This window comes from Astyanax mexicanus, chromosome 9 (genome assembly GCF_023375975.1).
Source record: "Astyanax mexicanus isolate ESR-SI-001 chromosome 9, AstMex3_surface, whole genome shotgun sequence".
Taxonomy (NCBI): Eukaryota; Metazoa; Chordata; class Actinopteri; order Characiformes; family Acestrorhamphidae; genus Astyanax; species Astyanax mexicanus.
This window is the reverse complement of record NC_064416.1, coordinates 41929319-41953733: the sequence shown is the minus strand read 5'-3', so window position 1 is coordinate 41953733 and position 24415 is coordinate 41929319. Positions and strand designations below refer to the sequence as shown.

General features: G+C 37.7%; 1 protein-coding gene across 2 annotated transcripts in view; it reads right to left on the bottom strand.

The window, feature by feature from the left end:
* gnb5b (guanine nucleotide binding protein (G protein), beta 5b) overlaps window positions 1-24415 on the bottom strand; it is a 49704-nt gene that overhangs the window by 14236 nt on the left and 11053 nt on the right. For both annotated transcript variants that reach the window (XM_022679845.2, XM_049483398.1), the window contains exons 3-11: window positions 19860-19971; window positions 18603-18739; window positions 17976-18017; window positions 16316-16392; window positions 14269-14401; window positions 7890-8033; window positions 7025-7116; window positions 5897-5945; window positions 2550-2646 (exon numbers count right to left, since the gene is read on the bottom strand). In XM_022679845.2, coding sequence (XP_022535566.1) covers window positions 2550-2646; window positions 5897-5945; window positions 7025-7116; window positions 7890-8033; window positions 14269-14401; window positions 16316-16392; window positions 17976-18017; window positions 18603-18739; window positions 19860-19971 — 883 coding nt within the window. The remainder of the gene's footprint in view (window positions 1-2549; window positions 2647-5896; window positions 5946-7024; window positions 7117-7889; window positions 8034-14268; window positions 14402-16315; window positions 16393-17975; window positions 18018-18602; window positions 18740-19859; window positions 19972-24415) is intronic.

Below are 24415 nucleotides of genomic sequence, written 5' to 3'. Positions count from 1 at the left end.
GTGAGACGCTGCAGGCGCTTCAAAGGAACACATTTCAGCTAGTAATACAAAAATATAGTTTAGGGTTTAGTGCCTTTTTAAACAGCAAAACAAACACCAACAAAACAACATGTCAGCCAATCAGCTACAACAAGCTTTTACGCTTTATGCACAGGACAGTGAAATGTGAGGGGCAGGGGCAAAGACACGTGTAAACATTGGTAAGGCATTTAGGTGGAGGGGAGACCTTAACACATTGTCAGGCATGGAAAGGGAAGACAGTAAGCCTGCTCTGAGTTAATGCTGTGCACTGAAAGTCCTTGCCACTGCAGAACCACACCTAAAACTGGTAAAAACACACAGGCGTAGCGGTTACTGCTCGTGGGGGTTTTCCAGGGAGCCTTACCTCAAGCACTAAAGTTAAATGCAGCAGAAGGTATATGGGTATTTCCAACACCGCTTCCAATATATTTGTTGATCTAAACATGTGTTTTCCTGAAACTCCAAGCCTCAGATTGGCCAGAAAAGAGAGAAAGAAAGAAAGAAAGAAAGAAAGAGAGAGAGAGAAAGGGAAAGAGAGAGAGAGAAAAAAATAGAGAGAGAAAGAGAGAGAAAGAAAGAGAGAGAGAGAAAGGGAAAGAGAGAGAGAGAAAAAAATAGAGAGAGAAAGAGAGAGAAAGAAAGAGAGAGAGAGAAAGGGAAAGAGAGAGAGAGAAAAAAATAGAGAGAGAAAGAGAGAGAAAGAAAGAGAGAGAGAGAAAGGGAAAGAGAGAGAGAGAAAAAAATAGAGAGAGAAAGAGAGAGAAAGAAAGAGAGAGAGAGAAAGGGAAAGAGAGAGAGAGAAAGAGAGAGAAAGAAAGGGAAAGAGAGAGAGAAAAAAAAAGAGAGAGAGAAAGAAAGAGAGAGAGAGAAAGAAAGAAAGAAAGAGAGAGGGAGAAAGAAAGAGAGATAAAGAAAAAGAAAGAGAGATAAAGAGAAAGAGAGATAAAGAGAAAGAGAGATGTGGACAGTCAGTTGGCCCCCCAGCCTAGGATAGCCTGTGTGTTAATCCGTCCCTGCCACTGGTGCTACCCGTGTGTCCTGCTCAGATACGCCGTTATAGCCCACACGACCACGACTCTTTACGTCCACCTAAATTGGCTCCAGAAGCTCCGCCCACATGACCACGACTCTTTACGTCCATCTAAATCTCTGCTCTCTGGTCTCTGTCTTACTTCTCAATTTACTTCTATAGCTAAAGCACTTTATTTTTTTATCATAACTGCTTTTAATTTTACTAAAAAAAAATTATATATTTCACATTTTTCTACATTGTACATTTACTCAACGTTGTTTTAAATAAATGTCAAACAAATAAAGCTTATTATTGTTGTCCTTGTAGTTGTGGTATTATTATTGAAAGGGAAAATATTTACATTTACTTGCACTTAAAGCAGCAATAGGTAGGATTTCCTTGATTTTAAATCTTTTTAAAGAAGTAAAATTACAGCTTGAAACTCAGTGCAGCGCTACATTGAGGTGTAATAGGAGGAACAGCGGTGCTCTCGTGTCTGTGCCGGAGCTCCTCTGAGCTCAAACCAGACTCTGTAAGTCTTCCGAGGCGGCCGCGACCAACGCTCGCGAGAACTGCGACCTGCTTTTCGACCTTTAGTTCTAACAGTTCTACAAGGACTACTGGTTCATTCTTTACAAACTAACATACAGACACTCTGGAAGAAGCTGGAAAGAGACCGAATATGTCCGTGAAAGCCAGAAAGCGAGAAAGAGAAACTAATCCTCCTGAAACATTTATTACACTCTACAACTGTAGGGGGAGCCTGCGAGCACAAAATCTTAATCCTACCTAGTGGAGTTTTAACTATCAGGTGAGCCACTCTGGGAACCAATTTCTGTGTAACTACAGTATATAAAAGTTTAGAAAGTCTGTTTAAATATATAACTTTCGATTATATACTTTGCATACTACTTTATTCATATTCAGATCGAACACAGATCAGCCACAACTTTAAATCCAGCTCCACTGGTCAGCCATAACATAATAAAATCACCCTCTTGTTTCTGCTTTCTCCTTGTAGCTGGTTTTAATATTGTGGCTGAATCTTGCCTAACCAATACAACATTAATCCTAGATTTCTGTATTAATTATTATTAACTATGCTTTTTCAAGTAAATAGAAATAGCGACAAAGAGTTAAAATGAATAAGTAGCGAGATCTTTTCAGGATCAATACAGATACTTTACTTTTAAAGTAGGAAGTAGTTATGCAATTAAAAAAAAAAGAAATACTGTAATCCTTATCAAGATGAATCAATAATCACATTGGAATCGGAATCGAATGAAATTTAATTGAATTGAATTAGAAGTTGCCCTATACATTCCCACGCCTAATGACCACTTTGGATGACCATCTTTTCTATTACATGACCATCAACAACCACCTAAAACCAACTACAAGTAAACAGTTAGCTTGCTGCCCATGTTTATTAGTGTTCCATGTGCTAATAATGTTAGCACAATGCCTAAGGTGTTGTTAGCATTAGCATTAGCATTAGCGCTGTCCATTTCCTCACCGCTCAGAGAGAAGTCCACACTGGAGGCGCCGAAGATGATGCTCTCTTTGGAGTAGATGGCCACCTCACGATCGGCCCGCAGGTCATACAGGCGACACTGGAACACATGTAAAAATGCACTGATTAATGATGTACAATGTAATAACCATTAAATAAATCAGACAAAATGTTTTGTTTATATCTAGCTACTATTTATATTGTGCATCTATTGGTTATGAGTATTGACTATGTATTTTAGTTGCCGTTGAGCCTCCCTGTACTTCTCTTCATTTCGGACACTTAAACAGGCTGTTTCTGAGGTCTAATGTACTTAATAAAGAAATTAACTCATTTCTGATTGGTCACCCTGCATTGTGCCTCATTTAAGCCAAAAACACTTCCGATAACTGCATTATAAATAAGCAATAATCAAATCCTCACAGCAGTGCTCAAAAATCTAGTAGAAAGTCTTTCCTGGACAGTGGAGACAGTTACTCCAACAAAATCAGACTAAACACTATGTTTTTAAAACAAGAATATCCTTCATTTCATAAGACATCATGAATAAGCAGGTGTCTCAATACCTTTGTCCGTTTAGTGGATGTTTACATTTTATTTCAAAAGGGAGTTTTGCTTTTTTTTTTTTTTTTTTTTTTTTTTTTGATAGATGCCCTTTAATATATTGTACTATATCTGGGTTTAAAGGGGAAGTCCACAAATTTCCGACATCTGATTACATAATTCAGTGGATGAAGTCATTTCAAATCCAAAACACTGGCCTTTGTGCAAAAGTGAAAGTAATGTAAGAGGAAAGGAAGTATTTGCAATTCATTACTTGACACCTCTGCCTATGTGTCGATAACCATAACGATAACCATGTACTGTTATATTAATATTCCTAATATAATTATGGATTTCATCATATTTTTTAGCATTACATTAAAAGTAAAAAATACTAAAACTAAAATTAGATTAAATATATTTATATTTTAAAAATGTGACTAAAACTTGACTCATATTTTTCATTTTTCGTATATGTCTGTGGTGAACAGAAATGTTAGCGATCATGCTAGCTAAGTGAAGTTCCCTGATTAGCTGTGCTAAACATGTTTTAATGGTTAGACTGATGGTGGAACATTTACTGTATGACTGACTGACTGAAACGTGTGCTGTCTTCACTTAGTCTGTAAACAACCTGAACTTTCTCCTGTATTTTTCAGTTAAAAAAATAATAATAATAATTTTGTCCGTTAAAAAATAACCCAAAATTTGATGGTATTGTAGCCATGTAAACACAAGACAAATCCCTGCCTGTGGAAATACTGTATACCACTGTATGAAAAAGCCACCCAAAATACCACCCAACCCTAGTCATTTCAGTCAAAAGACCAAGACTGAAACTAAATCATATCTAACTGAAGAAACGAACACTGATTTGGAATAGAAACTTTCTATTAATTATGCAAACATTTAAAAATAAACACTAAAGCAACTCGTATTTTGTGTAATTAAAAACAGGTGTGTATATATTTTTATATTAGGGATCATATCCCTCCAAAAATGATGGGAAAGCTGTTTAAGTGATTAAGAGCAGATTCTAGAAAAGCTAACATGTAGCTACATTTATTGATATAAAAGCATTTGCTGGGTCGTGACCCTATATTGAATTAATTAAGCCTAAACTGTCTATGTTTGTTGCATGCCGAGTTGCTCAACTACACAGATCAGTCCAGAAAAAAATCACATTAGTCCATGATGTAGCATGTAGCTTGTCTGGTTAATAGTGGACACACCTGCCAGCAAGCAACTCATCACCATCGTTCAGTTGTGCATGTAAGATTATCTTGAGACTGGTCTGTGGTGAACAGCATGTATAATGCTAACTAGGCTAATGCTAACCAGCTCCTTTCTCCTCTTTTTGCATCAATTAAACATTTGTAATTGTCAAATTGATGTTTTAAAGAAGACATATTATACCTTTTTTTACACTTAGAATAGTTTTTACTTTTTAATATTTTTTTTAAGTTCGAATAGGTCTATGTAGTTGAATAGCGGCTATAGTAGAAAACATGTTAATAAAGTTCTTTGCAAAAAATCACTCTCACATAAAGAGATCTCACCAGCTCTATGTCAGTTAGAGCTGGGCGATATGACCCAAAACAAAATTCTTAATTTTTTTTTTTTTTTTTACATCTGATTTTCGATTTTATTCGATTTTTGTTACCTACTAAAAAAAACTACAGGTGACAAAGAAATAGTTAAAAACAAGTTTTTACTTATTTTTTTCACTTTCCAAATTTCCCCTTTATGGTTAAAGTGCAACCAGAAACAAGCAAAAAAAAAAAAAACACTATTGTAAACAGTGAGAACAAACAGTAACTTTTAGAAAGATTTTTCCCCAACATAGTTTAGGTACTGACACAATGCACCCTCAAACTTAAAAAAGAAATAAATAAACACACCCTCAAAAAACAAAGAGAAATAAATAAAACAGTGCTCTTTTTGATAAAACTGACGAAATAGAAAACAAATACAATTTAATATGCTATTAAGTAAAGACTTTTCACCTGGTATTCAGTTGGAAGATGGGTCAGCTCTAATGTCAGTGGTCAGTTTCAGTCTCTTTTATTAGGAGCCGTTCTAAACGGCTCTGACAGTAGGTAAAGATCCCACCCTCAAACAAAGTCTACTGGATAGTCTTGTGTTCTGTCTGAGGTTCTCAACAAGCAGAACGAAATGACATTTCTTCAACTGTTCTTGTGGGTGGGGCTCAGGGGTTGACGAGTGATGGGTGATGCCAGGTTGGTTCTATGCAGATTTTGCTTTATGTGACGTCACAACAAGGGAGCATCCAAACCGTTCATAGAAGCACATGATTCCTGACTCTAAACTATTTCAGCTGTAATACTTTTTTATAACTGTATGACAGTATAAAAAAAAAAGAATTCCGCCCAACCAAATTTAACTCAAACTCAATGTTGTCAACACTGAACTAATTCCCTATTTCATCCTGTTTCCCACCGAGTTAATCTGATCACTCAAAAACCCCATGATTCAGACACGCTAACATGAACTTTGTCCAGCAGCATCAAACTCAGATAAACTGTTCACACACAGTCAGTAAGTTATTCAATCCCTGCTTCTGCAACAACAGCCTGAATAGAAAAGCTTCTTAAAAATTAAAATGGTTCATTATTGCTTTAATTAATCTGTATTTTAAAAAGGCTCAGGATTGCTAATACATAAAAATATAACATAGTGTTTCAGGTCACTGAGCAGAAACACAGTAAAGACACAGGCTTTGCGGATTTTTCAGATTTCTGGTAACAAGACAAATCAAGTGACTGTGTTAATGCTTAAAAACTCACAGTAGCGTCATCAGAACCCGTGGCAAAAGCATCACCGCTGGGGTAGTACCTGCAGGAAACACACACCCAAAGGAAACAGAGGTTTAATTTCCACTTGAACGCACCCTTCCTTTCCCTGCACGGTTTATTTCATCTGCTTCACCTTTAGTTCTGTTATTTTGTTTATTAACTAATATTAAGGCTTATTATTCAGTAAATATTATGAAATAGACTCTCCAGTCTCTGGTCACAAATATGTTGTTCAGTAGCTACTGGTGTAAGGTTGACAAGCTTTAAAGAACACTGGTAAAAGTCCAATCTCACAGTAGTAGCTAAAAAAGGTTTTGTGAGCATTAAGAGGATGATTATTAGTAACTATGGTTAATTATTCAGTATGTCTTATACATTTTGCCTTATCTTCAATTATTTATTTAAAATGAAACAATACAGGGGTTGTACAATGAAACTGAAACACCTGTCATTTTAGTGTGGGAGGATTTAATGGCTAAATTGGAGCAGCCTGGTGTTCAATCTTCATTAATTGCACATTGCACCAGTAAGAGCAGAGTGTGAAGGTTCAATTAGCAGGGTAAGAGCACAGTTCTGCTCTAAATATTGCAATGCACACAACATTATGGGTGACATACCAGAGTTCAAAAGAGGACAAATTGTTGGTGCACGTCTTGCTGGAGCATCTGTGACCAAGACAGCAAGTCTTTGTGATGCATCAAGAGCCACGGTATCCAGGGTAATATCAGCATACCACCAAGAAGGACCAACCACATCCAACAGGATTAACTGTGGACGCTGTAAGAGGAAGCTGTCTGAAAGGGATGTTCGGGTGCTAACCCGGATTGTATCCAAAAAACATAAAACCACGGCTGATCAAATCACGGCAGAATTCAATGTTCACCTCAACTCTCCTGTTTCCACCAGAACTGTCCTTCACCACAATAAATTATTGTGCTCTAAAACCAGGTGTTTCATTTTCATTGTGCAACCCCTGTATATCGCTATATTTAAATGTTGCCCCACCCCTAATATCTACTGTAAATGATCAGTATCAAAGTGTGTGTTCTGCAATTAAGAGTGAGGGCTGACTCTAAATCAGTAATGTGTAATGTTTAGTGTGTGTAGTCACTCACTCACCTTACACAGTTAATGTCTGATTCATGAGTTTCAAAGGACTGAATGTTCTGTCCAGAGCGCATGTCCCACACGTTAGCTTTTTTATCACAACCCTGTAGAAGTGCATAAGAAAGAGTTTAGAAATTTCTAAAAAGAGTTTAGAAATTACAATATGCCAAACCTAAAAACAGACACTTTTAATTATACTTTATATTTCCATTCACACTCCTATAACAAATAATATTTTTTTATTTTTCTCCCAATTTAGCTAGGCCGATTGTCCCACCCACTCAGCAGCTACTCAGCCGTATCCCCCCCCCCCCCCCCCCATCACTAGTAATGCCCCAACACCAGGAGGGTAAAGACTAGCACATGCCTCCTCCGACACATTTGAAGTCAGCACCGCTTCTTTTGCAACCACTGCTTATGCTTGGTTCTAATACATCAGCTCACAGATGCCTTGTGCTGATCGACATCACCCTAGGAGTGACGAGGGGAAAGAGAGCCATCTACTGTACCCACCCAAAGAGAGCAAGGTCAATTGTGCTCTCTCGGAGCTTTGGCAGCTGATGGAAAGCTGCATGACTTGGATTCGAATCAAATGACAGCGATCTCCTTATCACAATGGCAGCGCTTTAGGCCGCTAGGCCATTCAGCACCCTATAACAAATAATAATGTGTGCACAGACCAAAACAATGGATGAACATCTAGATCACAGGAGGATGACACAGACGATGACAAAGCGCCAGCTGATAATAATAATAATCATATCAGCAGTAAATGTATCAGCAACCTGCACTTAATCAAATCAGCGGCTGTAAACGAAAGGTGATCGTTAAAACACTGTCACATCATGAATGAGCCGAGAGGAGAGGAAGTACTGACTCCAGACACAAAGGTGTTTCCTGTCTCTGAGGGCGCGAGGTTCAGAGACAGCACATCAGCCGAGTGCCCGTGGAAACTCTGCAGCAGCTGACCGCTCTCTACATCCCATAATGCACACGTCCCATCACCACTGGAGGTCAGGAGCTGGAACGTAGGAAAACACATATACAAACGCCGGTCACATATTCCGTATTAAACATATGGATTAACAATGATTTGGTCACTTACATACAGAACATAACATATATTACATACACAAAAAAATAGAATTTCATTAAAAAAGTTGTTATTTCAGTTATTCAGTTGAAAATAGGCGGCACAAAACAAAGACGTGGTCCCACAAATAAATGAGCCCAGCGATTCTAAAATATGCATAATTACACACATTATCAGCCACAAATATCTGGTTAGGAGTTGTTATTATTAAAATAAAAGCTTAAGTGAATATATTTTCCAGGGTATTTTAGGGTATTTGCAGAGCAGCAATGTAGCTATTTTAATTCACAGAATTTTTATAACCAATCCGATCGTATTTTCTCGTCCTCTTTAACACAAAATCTTTTAATAATGGTATAATCACAATAATACACTTGAGGTTTGTGCTATAACGTGTAATATTGGCACTGCTGTTACATGTTATAGCGCTCTCTCTCGTGTATTATTGCTTAATTGGTACTTTTGGCAGTGTGGGCAGTGTGCCAAGTCCTGCTGGAAAATGAAATCTGCATCTCTGTAACAGCATGAAGTGCTGTAAGAATTTGTGGGAAAACAAAACTGCACTGACTTTAGACTTGATAATAAAACACAGTGGATCAACACCAGCAGATGACATGTCTCTCCAAAACCATCACTGATCATCAGTAAATTTTACATTTCATTTGTAAATCTAGGGATCAGAGTCTGGAGGAAGAGTGGAGAGACACACAGTCCAAACTGCTTGAGGTCTAGTGTGAAGTTTCCACCAATCAGTGATGGATTAGAGAGAGACATGCCATCTGCTGGTGTTGGTCCACTGTGTTTTATTACAGAAATTTACCTGAACACACCTTACCTCCAGACCACCACAACCATCAGTGTAGATTTATTCTAAAACTCTGATGCTATTTTAATAGTGTAGGTGCAAGGTATGAAAATAACCCTGTTGACAGGGTCTAAGATAGCAATGAGCATTGCAATGCAACTGCAGGGTTTAAGATAGGGCTCTGAGTGTGCAGACACACAGCAGGACAGCAGCTTCAGTGCAGCAAGCTAAAGAGTGACTCCCTCTGCTGGGAAGTGTGTGTACAGTGTGTGTGTGTGTGTGTGTGTGTGTGTGTGTGCATGCAAATTAACCAGACACGGTTTCCCTTTCCTGAGTTGAGGTAACATAGCGTCTTTCGTGAAATCGCTGAAGTGTGTAGAGGATGGGAACTATCAGAGGAGCGTTTACAAACAGACTCAGTCTACCATACTATAAAAAAATATACTATGAAAATGTGTCTGCAGTCATTTTCTGTAAATTCACACATGACCTCCCTCTGTCTCTCACATATGAGTGAAAGTGTGTGTGTGTGGGTGTGTGTGTAATATCTGTACATAACTGTACATACTCGTAAACCCCCTGCAATCAGCTGACAAACAAAGAAACAAACACCTGACCTGATGACCTGATCATCAGTGTCATCAGTGTTACACATTTAAACAGTGATGATGGTGATGATGATTAAGGTCAGTGTAATCTAATCTAGTTAGTCTAAATTACAGGAACATGGAGAGGCCTATTTCTGTTATTATTAGGCCTGTCTTGATAACAAAATTTTCAGGACAATATATTGTCCCAGAAATTATTGCGATAAACGATAATATTGTCGTTTTAAAGCACCACTATAGAATTTTTAAGGTGTTTTAACACAATGTCCTACACTAATACAATACTAGCAAAATACTATTACACCATTTTACAGTTAAACTAACTTTATATTATTAAGAGCAGACATTGAGCTCCCAATTTAAAAATATTTTAATATTGTAAATAACTAAAACAAATAAAGTTCTGAAAAACTAGACTAAATATTAATTCTCCTCGCTCATTTGGCTTAAAGCCAAAATACTCCCGGACCAGAGCCGTGGAATACGGCTTTAAAACACAGCCCATCCCGGACTAAACTTCCTCAAACGTTCTCTAAAGATGGATAGTTTTGAGAAAGTCCAATTAGCCTTGAATACGTTCGCTAGCTAACACATCTCCACACACACACACACTCTGCCCTATGTGTGTGTGTGTGTGTGTGTGTGCATGTGTGTGTGTAGCGGCACGTCACTGCTCAATCCCCCTGCTGCATAAACTCTGCGTGCACTACAGTTTCTAATCAATAGATGTCGCTGTCTGACAGATCCGGAAACACGCGGCTGTTATCAACGTCGGCAAAATTTTCCCAATAAAAAAAAATATCGTACGATTAGTCAATAACATAGTTATCACGACAGGCCTAGTTATTATTATAACATACCTTTTCTCTTTATTTTTATTTATATTTTTTTATTATATATGCACACAGTACCAGTCAAAAGTAGTGTTGGACACATGGACACATTTTCTTTTTTTAATGGTTTTTAACACTGTAAATATAATATTAAAGATATGATTAATGAATATTAAAGTTTTACAGGAAAACATGCTGAATTATTCTCTAAACAAAGTGAAAAAAAAAGGGCTAAACAGATTAAACCAGAATATATGTTGTCTTCTAAGTATCACATTTATCTTTAAGAACAGATAAGAACAGTATTTTAATCTCAGGGTCTTCATGAGGGAGCATCACCTGGAATCTGAGTTTTCTCAGCATCTTGAAGGAAGGAGTTTCTGGAGGTGCTGAACAATAGTTGCTGCTTTTCCTTCACTTTGCTGTGAAGCTCCAGCTCCCAGATCCCAAATTAAATCACCTCAAATCACCATCTCAGATCATCAGGTTTTACTGTTTACTTTGTAATTCCATACATGTCCCTTCAATTGTTTTCATGTATTTAATATTAATCTACAATGTATAAAAAAATAAAATAAAGAAAAATAAAGAAATACATTGAATGAGAATTGTCTGGTACTGTATATTCAATAAAGCACAATAAAGTTATTTATTTTCTATTTGTTTGTGAAACTTTTCGAGCATATAGTTTAATGCACACTATAAATAAAGGTGATTATTTTTAGTATTATCAGAGGCTGATTTACAGCAAAACGGCATACTGAATTATTATTAGTCTTATCATATTAATCATCGTGTACGATTCCAGAAACACACTTATTAACACAGACAGTAAGTACTGTGTGTGGGTGGGATTAGGCCTGATTGATCGGCAGTGGGACTGACTGGGGGAAAAACAGAAGAATAAAAAACCCCCTTACTCTCATTTCTGCTTTTCCCTCTCACTTTCTACAACAGTCAGACTGAAACTGAGTAATGATGTAAGACCGTAATAACCGAAGATGCCAGAAGATGTCCATTTTCTACTCTAATAATGTAGACATTTATTATTATTATTATTATTATTATTATTATTATTATTATTAGTAGTAGTAGTAGTTTCAACAAACAAAGCAGAACTGCTTGAATTTTTGCACCAGGTGTGGCATAAGGTCACCCAAAAGCAGTGTGTAAGACTGGTGGAGAGCATGCAAAACCACATGAAAGCTGTGATTAAAAATCTGAGTTATTCCACCAATTACTGATTCTGAACTGTTCCATATACAAAACATTAGTATTGTTGTTGTTGCTTCTAAATGCATATCATCATTTCTCATTTTCTGCAAATAAATGCTCTAAATTACAATATTTTTATTTGGAATTTGGGATAAATCTCATTAGTAGTTTATAGAATAAAACCACAATGTTCCTTTTACTCCAAACATATACAGTACAGGCCAAAAGTTTGGACACACCTTCTCTTTTTCAATGCGTTTTCTTTATTTTCATGACTATTTACATTGTAGATTCTCACTGAAGCATCAAAACTATAGATGAACACATGTGGAGTTTTATGTACTTAAAAAAAAAAGGTGAAAAAACTAAAAACATGTTATATATTCTAGTTTCTTCAAAACAGCCATCCTTTGCTCTGATTACTGCTTTGCACACTCTTGGCATCATTCTCTCAATGAGCTTCAAGTGGTGGCCACCTGAAATGGTTTTCCAACAGTCTTGGAGGAGAAGGAGTTCCCAGAGGTGTTTATTAGCACTTGTTGCCCCTTTGTCTTCTTCACTCTGTGCTCCAGCTCACCTCAAACCATCTGGATTGGGTTCAGGTCCGGTGACTGTGACTTCAGGTCTGCCGCAGCACTCTATCACTCTCCTTCTTGGTCAAATTGCCCTTACACAGTCTGGAGGTGTGTTTGGGGTCGTTGTCCTGTTGAAAAATAAATTTTCTTGCAGCTAAACGCAGACCAGATGGGATGGCATGTGGCTGCAGGATGCTGTGGTAGCCATGCTGGTTCAGTGTGCCTTCAATTTAAAATAAATCCCCAACAGTGTCACCAGCAAAACACCCCCACCCACACCATCACAGCTCCTCCTCCACAAATAAAAAAACGCATTGAAAAAGAGAAGGTGTGTCCAAACTTTTGGCCTGTCCTATACCTATAAATAGCAAAATCAGAGAAACTAATTAAGAAACGGAGATGGGCTCTTTTATTTATATATATATATATAGCTACATCCACAGAGATAGACTATACACCACACCAGTGGCTCTGCTGAACAGTCAGCTCCATCTTCCCCCACACTCAGCGTCCACACACACCTCCAGCTGCTTCAGGCTGCTCCACCGCTAAAAATAACCCCACAATGGCAGGCCATTAGCGACCACCCCGCTGCAGCCCACGATACGGCCTGCAGACACGCAGCTCCAACTGAATTATTCAACTCCCAGCACCAACCAGCATGAATCTCTCAGCCGCCTAAAGCTTTCCACCACACAGTGTTTCAACAGGATCCTCACTGCTAAAGCCTGACTCATCAAAGCCCACAGCCACACGCAGACCACTGTACCATCACAAGACCAGTAAACAACACGTTACTGACCACATCACTCTGATTATGTGTTGTTATATCACAGATCTGTAACCTAGTAAATCTGTAACCTACAGCTGAAAAAAAGTACAGTGCTGGGCTCCCTAGAACAGCTCTATCATCAATAGTATTCATAAATAGTATTCATTCATTTTAATTCTCCATTACCCTGGCTAACCGCGCTAAGCGCTAAATATTTCGCCGTTCAGAGGTGAGTATTATCGACCTGTAGCCTGCTGCTAACCCCGGCTAGCACTGCTGGAGCAGCATCAGCATTAGCTGCTAATCATGCTAAGCGCTAGCTCTTTCGCCGTTCAGAGGAGAGTATATATCGGACTGAAGCCTGTGAATTTACCCTGTTAAAACAAGCTACATGGGATGAACCATGCAATAGTTAGTAATCGCCCCTGGCTACACCAGAACACTCAGGGTTCCACAGTGTAGCACTGTCAGACAGCATTTACTAGCAGCTAGCGCAAGCAGTTAGCTGATAATGCTAATGCTAAAGCTGCTGCATCCAGCTTTAATGGAAATCTGAAAATCTAAGATGTAAATAAATGGAAGTGCCTTACTCACCCAAATAATAAGTTTTTAGGAGAGAAATCTGTGTAGATTAACATCCAGCGCTTGTTTTACATAAAAATAAAGTTTTTTTAAAAGAATTACAGTTTTGTTTACTTAAATTTGTTTTACTTAACTTAATTGTACCCCCCACCACTCAGAGGCGAGACTTACTGAATTAGAAGGAAAACATGGTGACATCCTTGTTCCTTACTAGTGTCGCATAATGTGCCTTATAATCAGGCTTTTTCTCATTATCTATTTTAGACTACAAAGACTATTTTGAAAATTGGTAAATCAGTCCATTTTTTTCAATTAATCAAAATTATTAATTAGATAAAAAGGGAATCAAGCTAAATTTGATTTCGATTTTATTTTTATAAGACTAAACTGTCTTTGTACTTATGTTGTATTACAAACACACAACCTACTATTGTTAAAAATATTCGTGTTTACATGAAGAATTTATAAAATATTAGTGTTTACATATATATATAATTTCTACATGAAGTTAATTTATCATCATTATTTAGCTAATAACACAACCACAGTGCATGTACTTTAAATATACACTTTTTACAAACTTCCACGCAATGTTAACAGTCAGAAAAAAAATTAAAAAGACTGTAACTGCCGCCACATTTAAGGTTGAATGGAAAAATTGCTATTTAAAATAACTAAATAAATAATCTATTTTAATAAACTTAATCAATTAGTTGTTGCAGCCCTAATCAATGTCATTATTTGTCTGAAGCTGAAACTCACACACAGCTTACCTGCATATCAGAGTTGGTGAAGCTGCAGGATGATAAGTAGTTGGTGTGCATCGCCACGGATTTCTTCTTAGCAGACAAATTCTCATTTTTATCCAGAGACAGAGGATACACCGAGCACTTATTATCCAGCCCACTGACAGAGAACAAAGAGAGAAAAATGGAGAAAGAAGAAAGACAGATAAAGAAAATAAATAAAGTACATATTGCATATTGAGCCTGATCAGATCCCAGCTGCCTCTACTTTTGCAAACATGAACATTCTCATCTGGTGGGTCAGGACCAAAAAGTGGGTCACGGACATGTTTCTGGTAAAAAACAAATAATTAAATACATAAAAAGAAAAACTATTAAAATAAATACGGCTCATTTGATTTTTATATTGGGGAAAGAAGAGACAGAATTAGAAAGAGTTTCTTACTAATGTACTCTGAATGCAGAGATTTGCAAAGAAGTGAAATATTTTATTTCGTGGCCTTATTTATTTTGTGCAGTTTTGATATTTTAGCGAAATACATCCAATTACAACCTCAAAAAAAAAAAAAAAAAAAACATAATGCAGGTAGTTTTGTGTTTTTTCCAAAATATAATTAATTATTAATTTAGTATATATTCATTATAATTGATTATTTTTTATTATTGTGGGCCCTATTTTATCGATCCAAAGGCTAGCTGTGCAGCTTGGTTTAGGGTGTCAGTTTGTCTTTGCTTTCGTAACAGGAAAAGTACAACCTTGCGGGTTCGAAACACACAAAAGACATGTGCTAACTCTCTTGATTAAAAAATGGGTGTGTTTTGTTTTGGGTGTCATTTGAGTGTAACGTTAAATAAACCAATCAGTTTCACTTGCCCTTCCCTTAAAGAGCCAGGTTAGCTCTGATTTTGGCAGATTGGTATTTTAACAGCGCAGTGCTTCTGAGCTTCTCATCAGAACTCATCATCTAACGGACAACTCTTGACATCATTCTTTAACAGATCTGAAGAGTAAAGAGTGCTGTAAATGGCAGGAAACACACTTAAGCACAGCTCTTAGTCCTAAACCCTGAAGGACTTCAACAGTCTAGACACTTCCTGCTCATAAACTGCTAATTTCATCTAATAATTAATTAATGAGCAGAGTTCTGTACATCTGTCCTGCAAAACATCTCAACAGCCGTGCTGTTTACCCTGTGGGATGCTGAGTGAGGGCAGGTCAGCTGGGGGATTCTCTTTAAACAAAGGTACTGAGCTTAAAACTGCTTATTCACTGTTTCTCCTGAAAAGATGGCTATTAGAACAAGTCTATCCTGCTTTTGTTGGAGTAACTGTTTCTACTGTCAAGTTCTTCCACTGCTCCACAGTGAATCTCGCATCATGCAGCTTTTATTAGGGAGTGTCAGTGTGTCTTTGCTATCTTAATGACAGGAAAAGCATGCTTTGCACAGCAAAAAAATGCACAAAAAGGCATGCACTAATCATGGATGTGTTTTGGGCATAACGTGAAATAAACCAATCAGCCATTAAGAGCCATGTGCACTTTGACTTTGGTGGATTGGTATTTTAATGGCGCAGCACTTCTGCGCTTCTCAGCAGAGGAAACTGACCTGCTGGTTCACATTGGGAAAGTGTGCACGAAGCTCATTTACAGGAACAGCAATGATATTTTATTATGTATTCTGTTTATTGTTGACGTAAAACTTGGGTCTGTGCACTGCTGCGTGTCCTTGTGTGTGTGACGAGCAATGAACGTCTGACTGTTGACGTCTGTCTGTTGACCTCTGAGGAGCACCTGTGTTTCCTGTTGCAAAGATAGCAATATGCCAGAAATTTGAATACACCTCATTTCCAGACTACGACACCCATCGATGTAGATATATTCACAAGCACTACTGCTTTTTAAACGACAAATGAACTGTTGGCGGGGTGTAAGATAGCAATGAGCACTGCGACACGTAAGTAAGACTAGTGGAAAGATGTCTCGGTCTGACTCTGACTGAAAGAGAGTGCTGCTGTTAGAGGCTGATGTTTGGGGGGAGGCTGTGTGATCAGAGATGCTGGAGCACAGACTTACCCACAGGCTATGGCACAGCCAGACGGAGCGTACGCACACGCCATCACCCACGTACACGGCATAGTGACCGCATGCTCCTGCAAAACACACACACACGTACACAGTGTGTAAGTATGGTATGTACTGATATTAAGTACTGACTGTATTCTACTCATTATAGTATTACACAGTACCAGTCAAAAGTTTAATATTAATCTACAATGTAGAAAACAACAAAAATAAAGAAAAAATATATAAAACAAGAATGGGTTTGTCTAAACGTTCGACTGATACTGTATGTATTATCCATGTGCATTTGTGTGCTCATATGAACAGTGTGTGTGTGTGTGTGTGTGTGTTAATGGCATGTCTATCTGTGTGTAAAGTGTGGCAGTAAAATCTTAGCCTCCATTAGGCAGCATTAGTCTTAGTGCAGCATCTCTCTCTCTCTCTCTCTTTCTCTCTTTTTCTCATATGTAGACACACACAAAGCTGCACATAGACTTCAGAACACGGGTGACCATTTACTTCTGTTTTTTTTTTCTATTTAACACATTATAATGCCCATACATATATATATAGAACATCTACACAATCAAACAATAAGTCGTACATTCTGACATATAAAGCCATACATACATTTATTTCATAACTGCAACAAAAAAGAACAGCTATTGAGACAAGAAGTCATTGTTTTATGATATTAAGTCAGTCATTTGAGAAAAGACAACTAGGTTCACATCACCAGGCTGAGGTCGGAGTCAGATTTTTGTCTTAATATTACAAATTATCTGATTTTTCATGTATAATGCTATAATCTTTTAGAATCAGATTTGAGTTATTTTAATATATGGTCCTAACTCAGACATGTATCTGATTTATGGTCATTTAACATGAATCAAAACACTCAGATTGGATTTTGCCGTTAATGATTGAGACCATATAGAGCCTGTTCACTCAGTAAACCTTTTACTGTTTGTTACACAAGAACAGGCACTGATCTCTATGAATGAGGATACATCAACATACTCAAAACCGTAGGTGGAATTATAGAACATATCAAAATAATGTGATTTATCAGCTTCTTCTGACTCTACTGCGCTTGCACAGATCTCCACATTGCGGGAGGCTTTCCCTCTAGAATGGTGCAACCAGAAATCTGATTGGCTTTTTGTTGAAGGGCGAGACTTTATCTGTAAAAAGATCCCATGTTGCACATTACACAAACTCCCAGTTCTCACACTGAACAGTCTTCTAGTTTACTGTGCTCATCCTCTGTGGGAGTAATGTGAATAAACATGTCAGTGTGTGCATGTGTGTTGTTTCAGGGACAGATTTGTTCACTATTATTTATGAATGTAAACTGTAAATTTGTAATCTGAGCAAAGATTAGCATTTCATTAGGTTTGTAAAGGTAATATTTATAATTAACTGTATGTTAATTACATTTGTTGGTAGAGATGAAGTAAAGAAGTGATAATCACCCTGTAGCCGCTAGAAATTTTCTTTTAAAATCAGTGTTCAATTAGAAATGCTGACTGCACAACAAATAAACAAGACATTTCTAGCATTTCTAACATTAAATCTTTGTTTTATGTATTGTTTTCAACATTTCAACATTTTAAGACAGACCATTTTAATGGATTTGTGATGTTCATAATTTAAAAAGGATCTGATTTACCTTATTAGTTGTGTAGGCGTCCCAAACGATGACCTTCCCGTCCTATAAAAGGAAATGGGTCATAAAAACTAATCAGAAAACACAAAACAGCTTTTGATTTCAAACAGAATGACATAAAACCAAAACCACATGATCAGGACCTTGGACAGGGGTTACACTTGACATGATGCATCCATTAGGGGTGGGCGATACGGCCCTAAAATAATGTTACAATCTTGTGATATTTGTGCATTAACAATATTTTTGGAAATATAAAAAAAATAAAACACAGAACCATATTTTAAAATTTTAAGAATATACTTCTGCAATAAAATAAAAGTCTTTATTGTTATGTAACAGTAACTTACCAAAACTCTACAACAAGATTTTGTACTGAATTAAAAATAATTAAACAAAATAAACTAAATATATTCAGCACACGCATATAAACTGCAAACAAACTATTATACAACAAATACCCATAAGGCTTTAAAGTAAATAGCAAAAAATTTAAAGACAGACTGATTTCAAGACAAAATACTGTTATCATAATAATATGGATTTTTATAATCAAAATACTGCTGTGTCACAATATATTGTGTACAATCTAATCTGGCACACCCCATTATCCAGAATAGTCTTATCTACCTGAGAGGAGCTCACAATCCTCCTCTTGTCCCGACACCAGTCCATACACAGCACTTTATTACCGTGGCCCTTCAGCGTTCTGCGGGTCTTCATCACAAACTGACCCAGAGCCTCCACCTTCTCAGCCACCTGATGCACTGAGGGAGAGAAAAACATGGTGTGGACAGTGGAGACGAACAAGAGCCTTCATGCCATGAGCCTGCAAGACTTATAAAAATATTAGAATCTACGGGCTACAGCAGAAAGATCCTTAAATATTCAGCATACAGTCTGTCTGGCTCTCAGGAAGGTAGGAATAGACAACTGTGCATTCAGAGTGAGCACTGACTCGTTTATAAATTTGGGTCTGGATTGTGCACTGTGTGGTTTGGAGTGTGCACATTGTGGTTTAGAGTGTGCAATGGCTAGTGTGCACTGTGTGGTTTGGAGTGTACACTGGCTTGTGTGCACATTGTGGTTTGGAGTGTGGCTAGTGCTCTGGCTAGTGTGCACACTGTGGTTTGGAGTGTGCAGTGGCTAGGGTGCACTGTGTGGTTTGGAGTGTGCAGTATGCATGGTCTGGTTTACAGTGTGCATGCTCTGGTTTAGAGTGTGCATGGTCTGGTATACAGTGTGCATGGTCTGGTATGGAGTGTGCATGATCTGGTATGGAGTGTGCCTGATCTAATATGGAGTGTGCATGGTCTGGTTTACAGTGTGCATGGTCTGATATGGAGTGTGTATGGTCTGTTTTACAGTGTGCATGGACTGGTTTACAGTGTGCATGGTCTGATATGGAGTGTGCATGATCTAGTATGGAGTGCGCATGATCTGGTATGGAGTGTGCATGGTCTGTTTTACAGTGTGCATGGTCTGTTTTACAGTGTGCATGGTCTGTTTTACAGTGTGCAAGTGTGCATGGATTGGTTTACAGTGTGCATGGATTGGTTTACAGTGTGCATGGACTGGTTTACAGTGTGCATGGACTGGTTTACAGTGTGCATGGACTGATTTACAGTGTGCATGGTCTGGTATGAAGTGTGCATGGTCTGGTTTGGAGTGTGCATGGTCTGGTTTGGAGTGTGCATTGGCTAGGGTGCACAGTGAAGGCTGGAATGTACATAACTAGTGTGGACCATGCACACAACACCACAGAAATATATGACTATGCAGTGTAAACATGCAGTTTGCACGATCTATTGTCCAATAAGTAAAGAGAGTCTGCATTATGCAGTGTGTTGTTTGAATCCTGTGTGTGTTGTGCTGGTCAGTACTCACGCTCCACATCGTGCAGTTTGGATCGCTCCTCCTCCAGCTTGGCCTTCAGGTTTTCGGACTCCGCGCGCAGGCTGGACACAGTCTCGCCCTTCGACAGACCCTGGCACGCCATCTTCAGCGCGAGCGCCGAACAGAGGAGCAGGGAGAGTGATAGAGAGAAGGACGGACAGATGGACAGAGGGATAGAGAGATGGACGGATGTTATTATCCCACGAACAGCGAGCACCGAGCCCGAAGCGCGAGCTGCTGCTCCTCCGCACCGCCTACTCAGTGACGTTTCCGAAAAGGCGCGTCCTTATTGGTCGAGAGCAGCAGCGCCTTCATATCAACACGCAGCTGATTCTTGTAAATAAACTAAAAGCCAAATAAAAAATTAAACCTATTATTCTACGTTTATTTAAAAAATAATGTAATATAATTTAACATTTAATAAACAATGCTTTATAATTATCATGACTATATCATTACTATTGTAGTATAAAATCAAAATATTAAAATAAAATCAAAATATTTGCTGCATTCTAAATTATATTAAAATAAATATAACATTAATTATTATTATTATTATTATTATTATTATTTTAAATAAAATAATATCACCACTACTACTACTACTACTACTACTACTACTGCTACTACTACTACTACTACTACTACTACTACTAATAATAATAATAATAATAATAATATTAATAATAATACAATGTTTTATAATTATTAATGACTGTATCATTATTGCTGTAAAATAATGAATCAAAAATTTAAAATAATAAAATCAAAATATTAAAATGTAAAACAAGTTTGCTGCATTATAAACTATATAAAAATAAATATAATAAACATTTCTTCTTCTTCTTCTTTCCTATTATTATTATTATTATTATTATTTATTTATTTTTTGTTGTTGCTGTTGTTGTTGTTAATAAACAATAAAACCTGCACTCTTCTAAACAACACCAGACTAAAGGTTTTTGTTTTTATGAATATTGAATACTAATAATAACATTATTTGAATTCACTTTTAGTGATGGCTCTTTGCAATTAACCTGCACTTTAGAGGCAGCAGCATTCATTTTTAACGATTTCCTGTTAAAAGATTTGATTACCTATGATTTTCTGTCCTCAGTGTCTCTGGAGGCATGTTAATGTTGATAAGCTGAGGGGGCTTGAGCAGATAAAGCTCCATTAGCACATTGTGTGCGTGTGTGTGTATGTGTGTGTGTGTGTGTGTGTGTGTGTGCTCCCTGCCACAGCTCTGTGCTGACAGCAGGTCTAATGCAGGCCTCCACTTTACTGTCCTACATACAGCCTCCACTTTGTATCCTTAAACCAAACACATTGCAGCCAAACTAAAAACACAGCATTATCTGCCTAATTGTGTTTAAAGAATTATTGCTCAATTTCTGTATATATCCTATAAATTTAATTTCACTTCTTAAATATCACTGTGTTCATATATATGATATATTTAACTGAATTTTCTGATCCAAACAACTGATAATTCATAAAGTAAAATCATGAAAATTATCAGGGATTCCCAAACTTTTTATATACCACTGTATGCCACATATTATAAATCCCACAACCCTTAGATATGAAGTGGGATTGTGACAAAAACGTAATTTTATTTTATGTAGGCAGTATAATTAAGCAATACTACACAAGAGGTTCGTGCTACAACGTATAATATTGGCACTGCTGTGATGCGGTCGTAGGCCCAAGGCCACAGGACGAGTACTGTAGCTCAGTATAGCACTGCTATGATTTGGTCGTAGATTATTACAGCCATGATGTTATTCGCGATAACATACAACCTCGAGTGTTATTGCTTTTATATAACAGTTTTTTTTTTTTTGCAAAATAAATTAAGAAAATAAATCAAAGAACCTAAAAAAATTCAGAATAAATATGATTTAATGGGGACTGTGTCCTCCGCCAAAAAGTAGTTCCACAACAACTGTAACAGAACTGCAACTACAAAACGGCGTATGGTTTATACAGGTTAAGACCACGAACGTTAGCTTGAAATCAAAATTAGGAATAAGTGAAGATGGTAAAGTTAGGGCAGTAAAATAACGCAAAAACTTTTTTCTCCTGCTCTGCAGAGTTGGCTTTATGTGAAAGCTGTGCATTTGCGAGCATTTCTGGCTGTATGCAGGGTGTTGTTGATTATCTGCATTTGGAGGATTGTGGTTAGGTTAGCGTAGCTTGCTTTACTTTAGCATTAGCTTAGCTTAGCCTAGCCTAGCTAGTTACCGTTCTGACTATCAGACTGCGGCCGAGGTGACTTATGGAGCCAGTGCACCAGGGAGCGTGCCTTGGCTGGGCGCTAGTCTGTGCTAAGCTAATGCTGGTGCTGGTGGAAGTGATGATTCAAAAAGGTCCTGTGTGTATATATATATGCTGTTACTTGGCAACGCGTCGGCGGAGTGATACAGATTTAGTGTGAGAAGGCCCTGTTGTTATTACAAATATCAGCACAGTTTAGAACACTTCTTAACCAATCAGATTGTGAGGTCGGAACTAACTGTGGTATAATAATGTACAATATACTGAGGAGCAGGGGCGGATCTAGCCATTTTGGGGCCCTATGCAAAATATAAAAAAGGGGACCTCATTCTTGAAACACACACATAAACCAAATAACTAGAGATGGAACGATCGATCGGCAGTGTATCGGTACCGATTTTCAGCCAAAATACGGTATCGGTACAGGAAGCTGCAGTTCCTCATCCAACCACTAGTCGGAGCTGCTGCAGGAGCCCCGCTGTCTTTACTCAGTCAGAGCTACAGCCCAGCCACGGGCTGAGCCAATCTGGAGCGTTTTTTTTTTTTTTTTTTTTTTTTTTACAGTTTTCTGTGTAGGAAATAAAGGTTTTAACCCCACTAAACGGATAATACAGCTCTCTACAGTTCATCTTTCAGCCCAAGCAGCTAACAGCAGCCGTTTAGAGCAGCCTTCACGGAGTCACTGCTCGGATTACATTATAAACAGGTCAGTTAGCGCGCTGCTAACCTCATGATGTTTATAACTACGGAGTTTAGTGGACACACCACGGCTGCAAGGTTAGACTGTTGAAGGCTACGGAAGACTATTAAAGCCTATTGGAGGTTATTGAAAGGGTATTGGGGGCAGACATCTGGGGGGTATTCCAGAAAGCGGGTTAAGTGACAAAACCGGGTAAGTAAACTCAGAGTTAACGAAAACTCAGAGTTTTCCGTTCCAGAAACCGAGCTTAGAGAGAACCTGAGTCAGTTACTATAGCAACTTACGCTCTGAAGCTAACCTGCTCGCTGGCAGGTTAGCTTACTCCGAACTCAGGGTTACACCACTTTTCTCATGCAAACGGATCCAGTTGATATTGAAGCGCAAATTATTCGCAGAGCTCTCCGTCCTGAACGAGTAATTAGACCCAGATTAGAACGAGGCTGAAGTTGGCGTCTTATTCGCCAGTGTCTTATTCGGATGTTCCGGTCCACCTTAAAAAGTCGAAGTACCAATTATTCGCCAGTAGAGAGCAGGGTTGAGCCGAGCAAAACGAGTTTGGCATTTAGGGCATATTACACTGAGAATACATTGCCTGTTCTGGGTATTTCCAGTTACCCTAATTCCAGATTGTCAAATAGTCTGTTGAAATCAACACCACATTATGAAAATATACCTATTAAACTGTGAATAGCCTAAATAACAAAACATATTACTGTACAGTTTTTTTATTATGACCCTCTGAACTTGGCATTTGAGAAGATTAAAGAAGAATAAATTGCCTGTTCTGCATATTTCCAGATGCCCTAAATCCAGATTCTCAAATAGTCTGTTAAATTTGACACAAAATTATGAAACTATACCTATTAAACTGTGAACAGCCTTTATAACAAAAAAAATACTGTACAGTTTTTTTATTATGACCCTGTGAACTTGGCATTTGAGAAGATTAAAGAAGAATAAATTGCCTGTTCTGCATATTTCCAGATGCCCTAAATCCAGATTCTCAAATAGTCCGTTGAATCAGACACCACATTATGAAAATATACCTATTAGACTGTGATTAGCCTAAAGAGCTAAAAATATTACTGTACAGTTTTTTTTATTATGACCCTGTGAACTTGGCATTTGAGAAGATTAAAGAAGAATAAATTGCCTGTTCTGCATATTTCCAGATGCCCTAAATCCAGATTCTCAAATAGTCTGTTGAATCAGACACCACATTATGAAAATATACCTATTATCTTCTCAAATGCCAAGTTCAGAGGCTCATTATAAAAAAAAACTGTACAGTAATATTTTTTGTTATTTAGGCTAGTCACAGTTTAATAGGTATATTTTCATAATGTGGTGTCTGATTCAACAGACTATTTGAGAATCTGGATTTAGGGCATCTGGAAACATGCAGAACAGGCAATTTATTCTTCTTTAATCTTCTCAAATGCCAAGTTCACAGGGTCATAATACAAAACCGTACAGTAATATTTTTAGCTCTTTAGGTTATTCACAGTCTAATAGGTATATTTTCATAATGTGGTGTCTGATTCAACAGACTATTTGAGAATCTGGA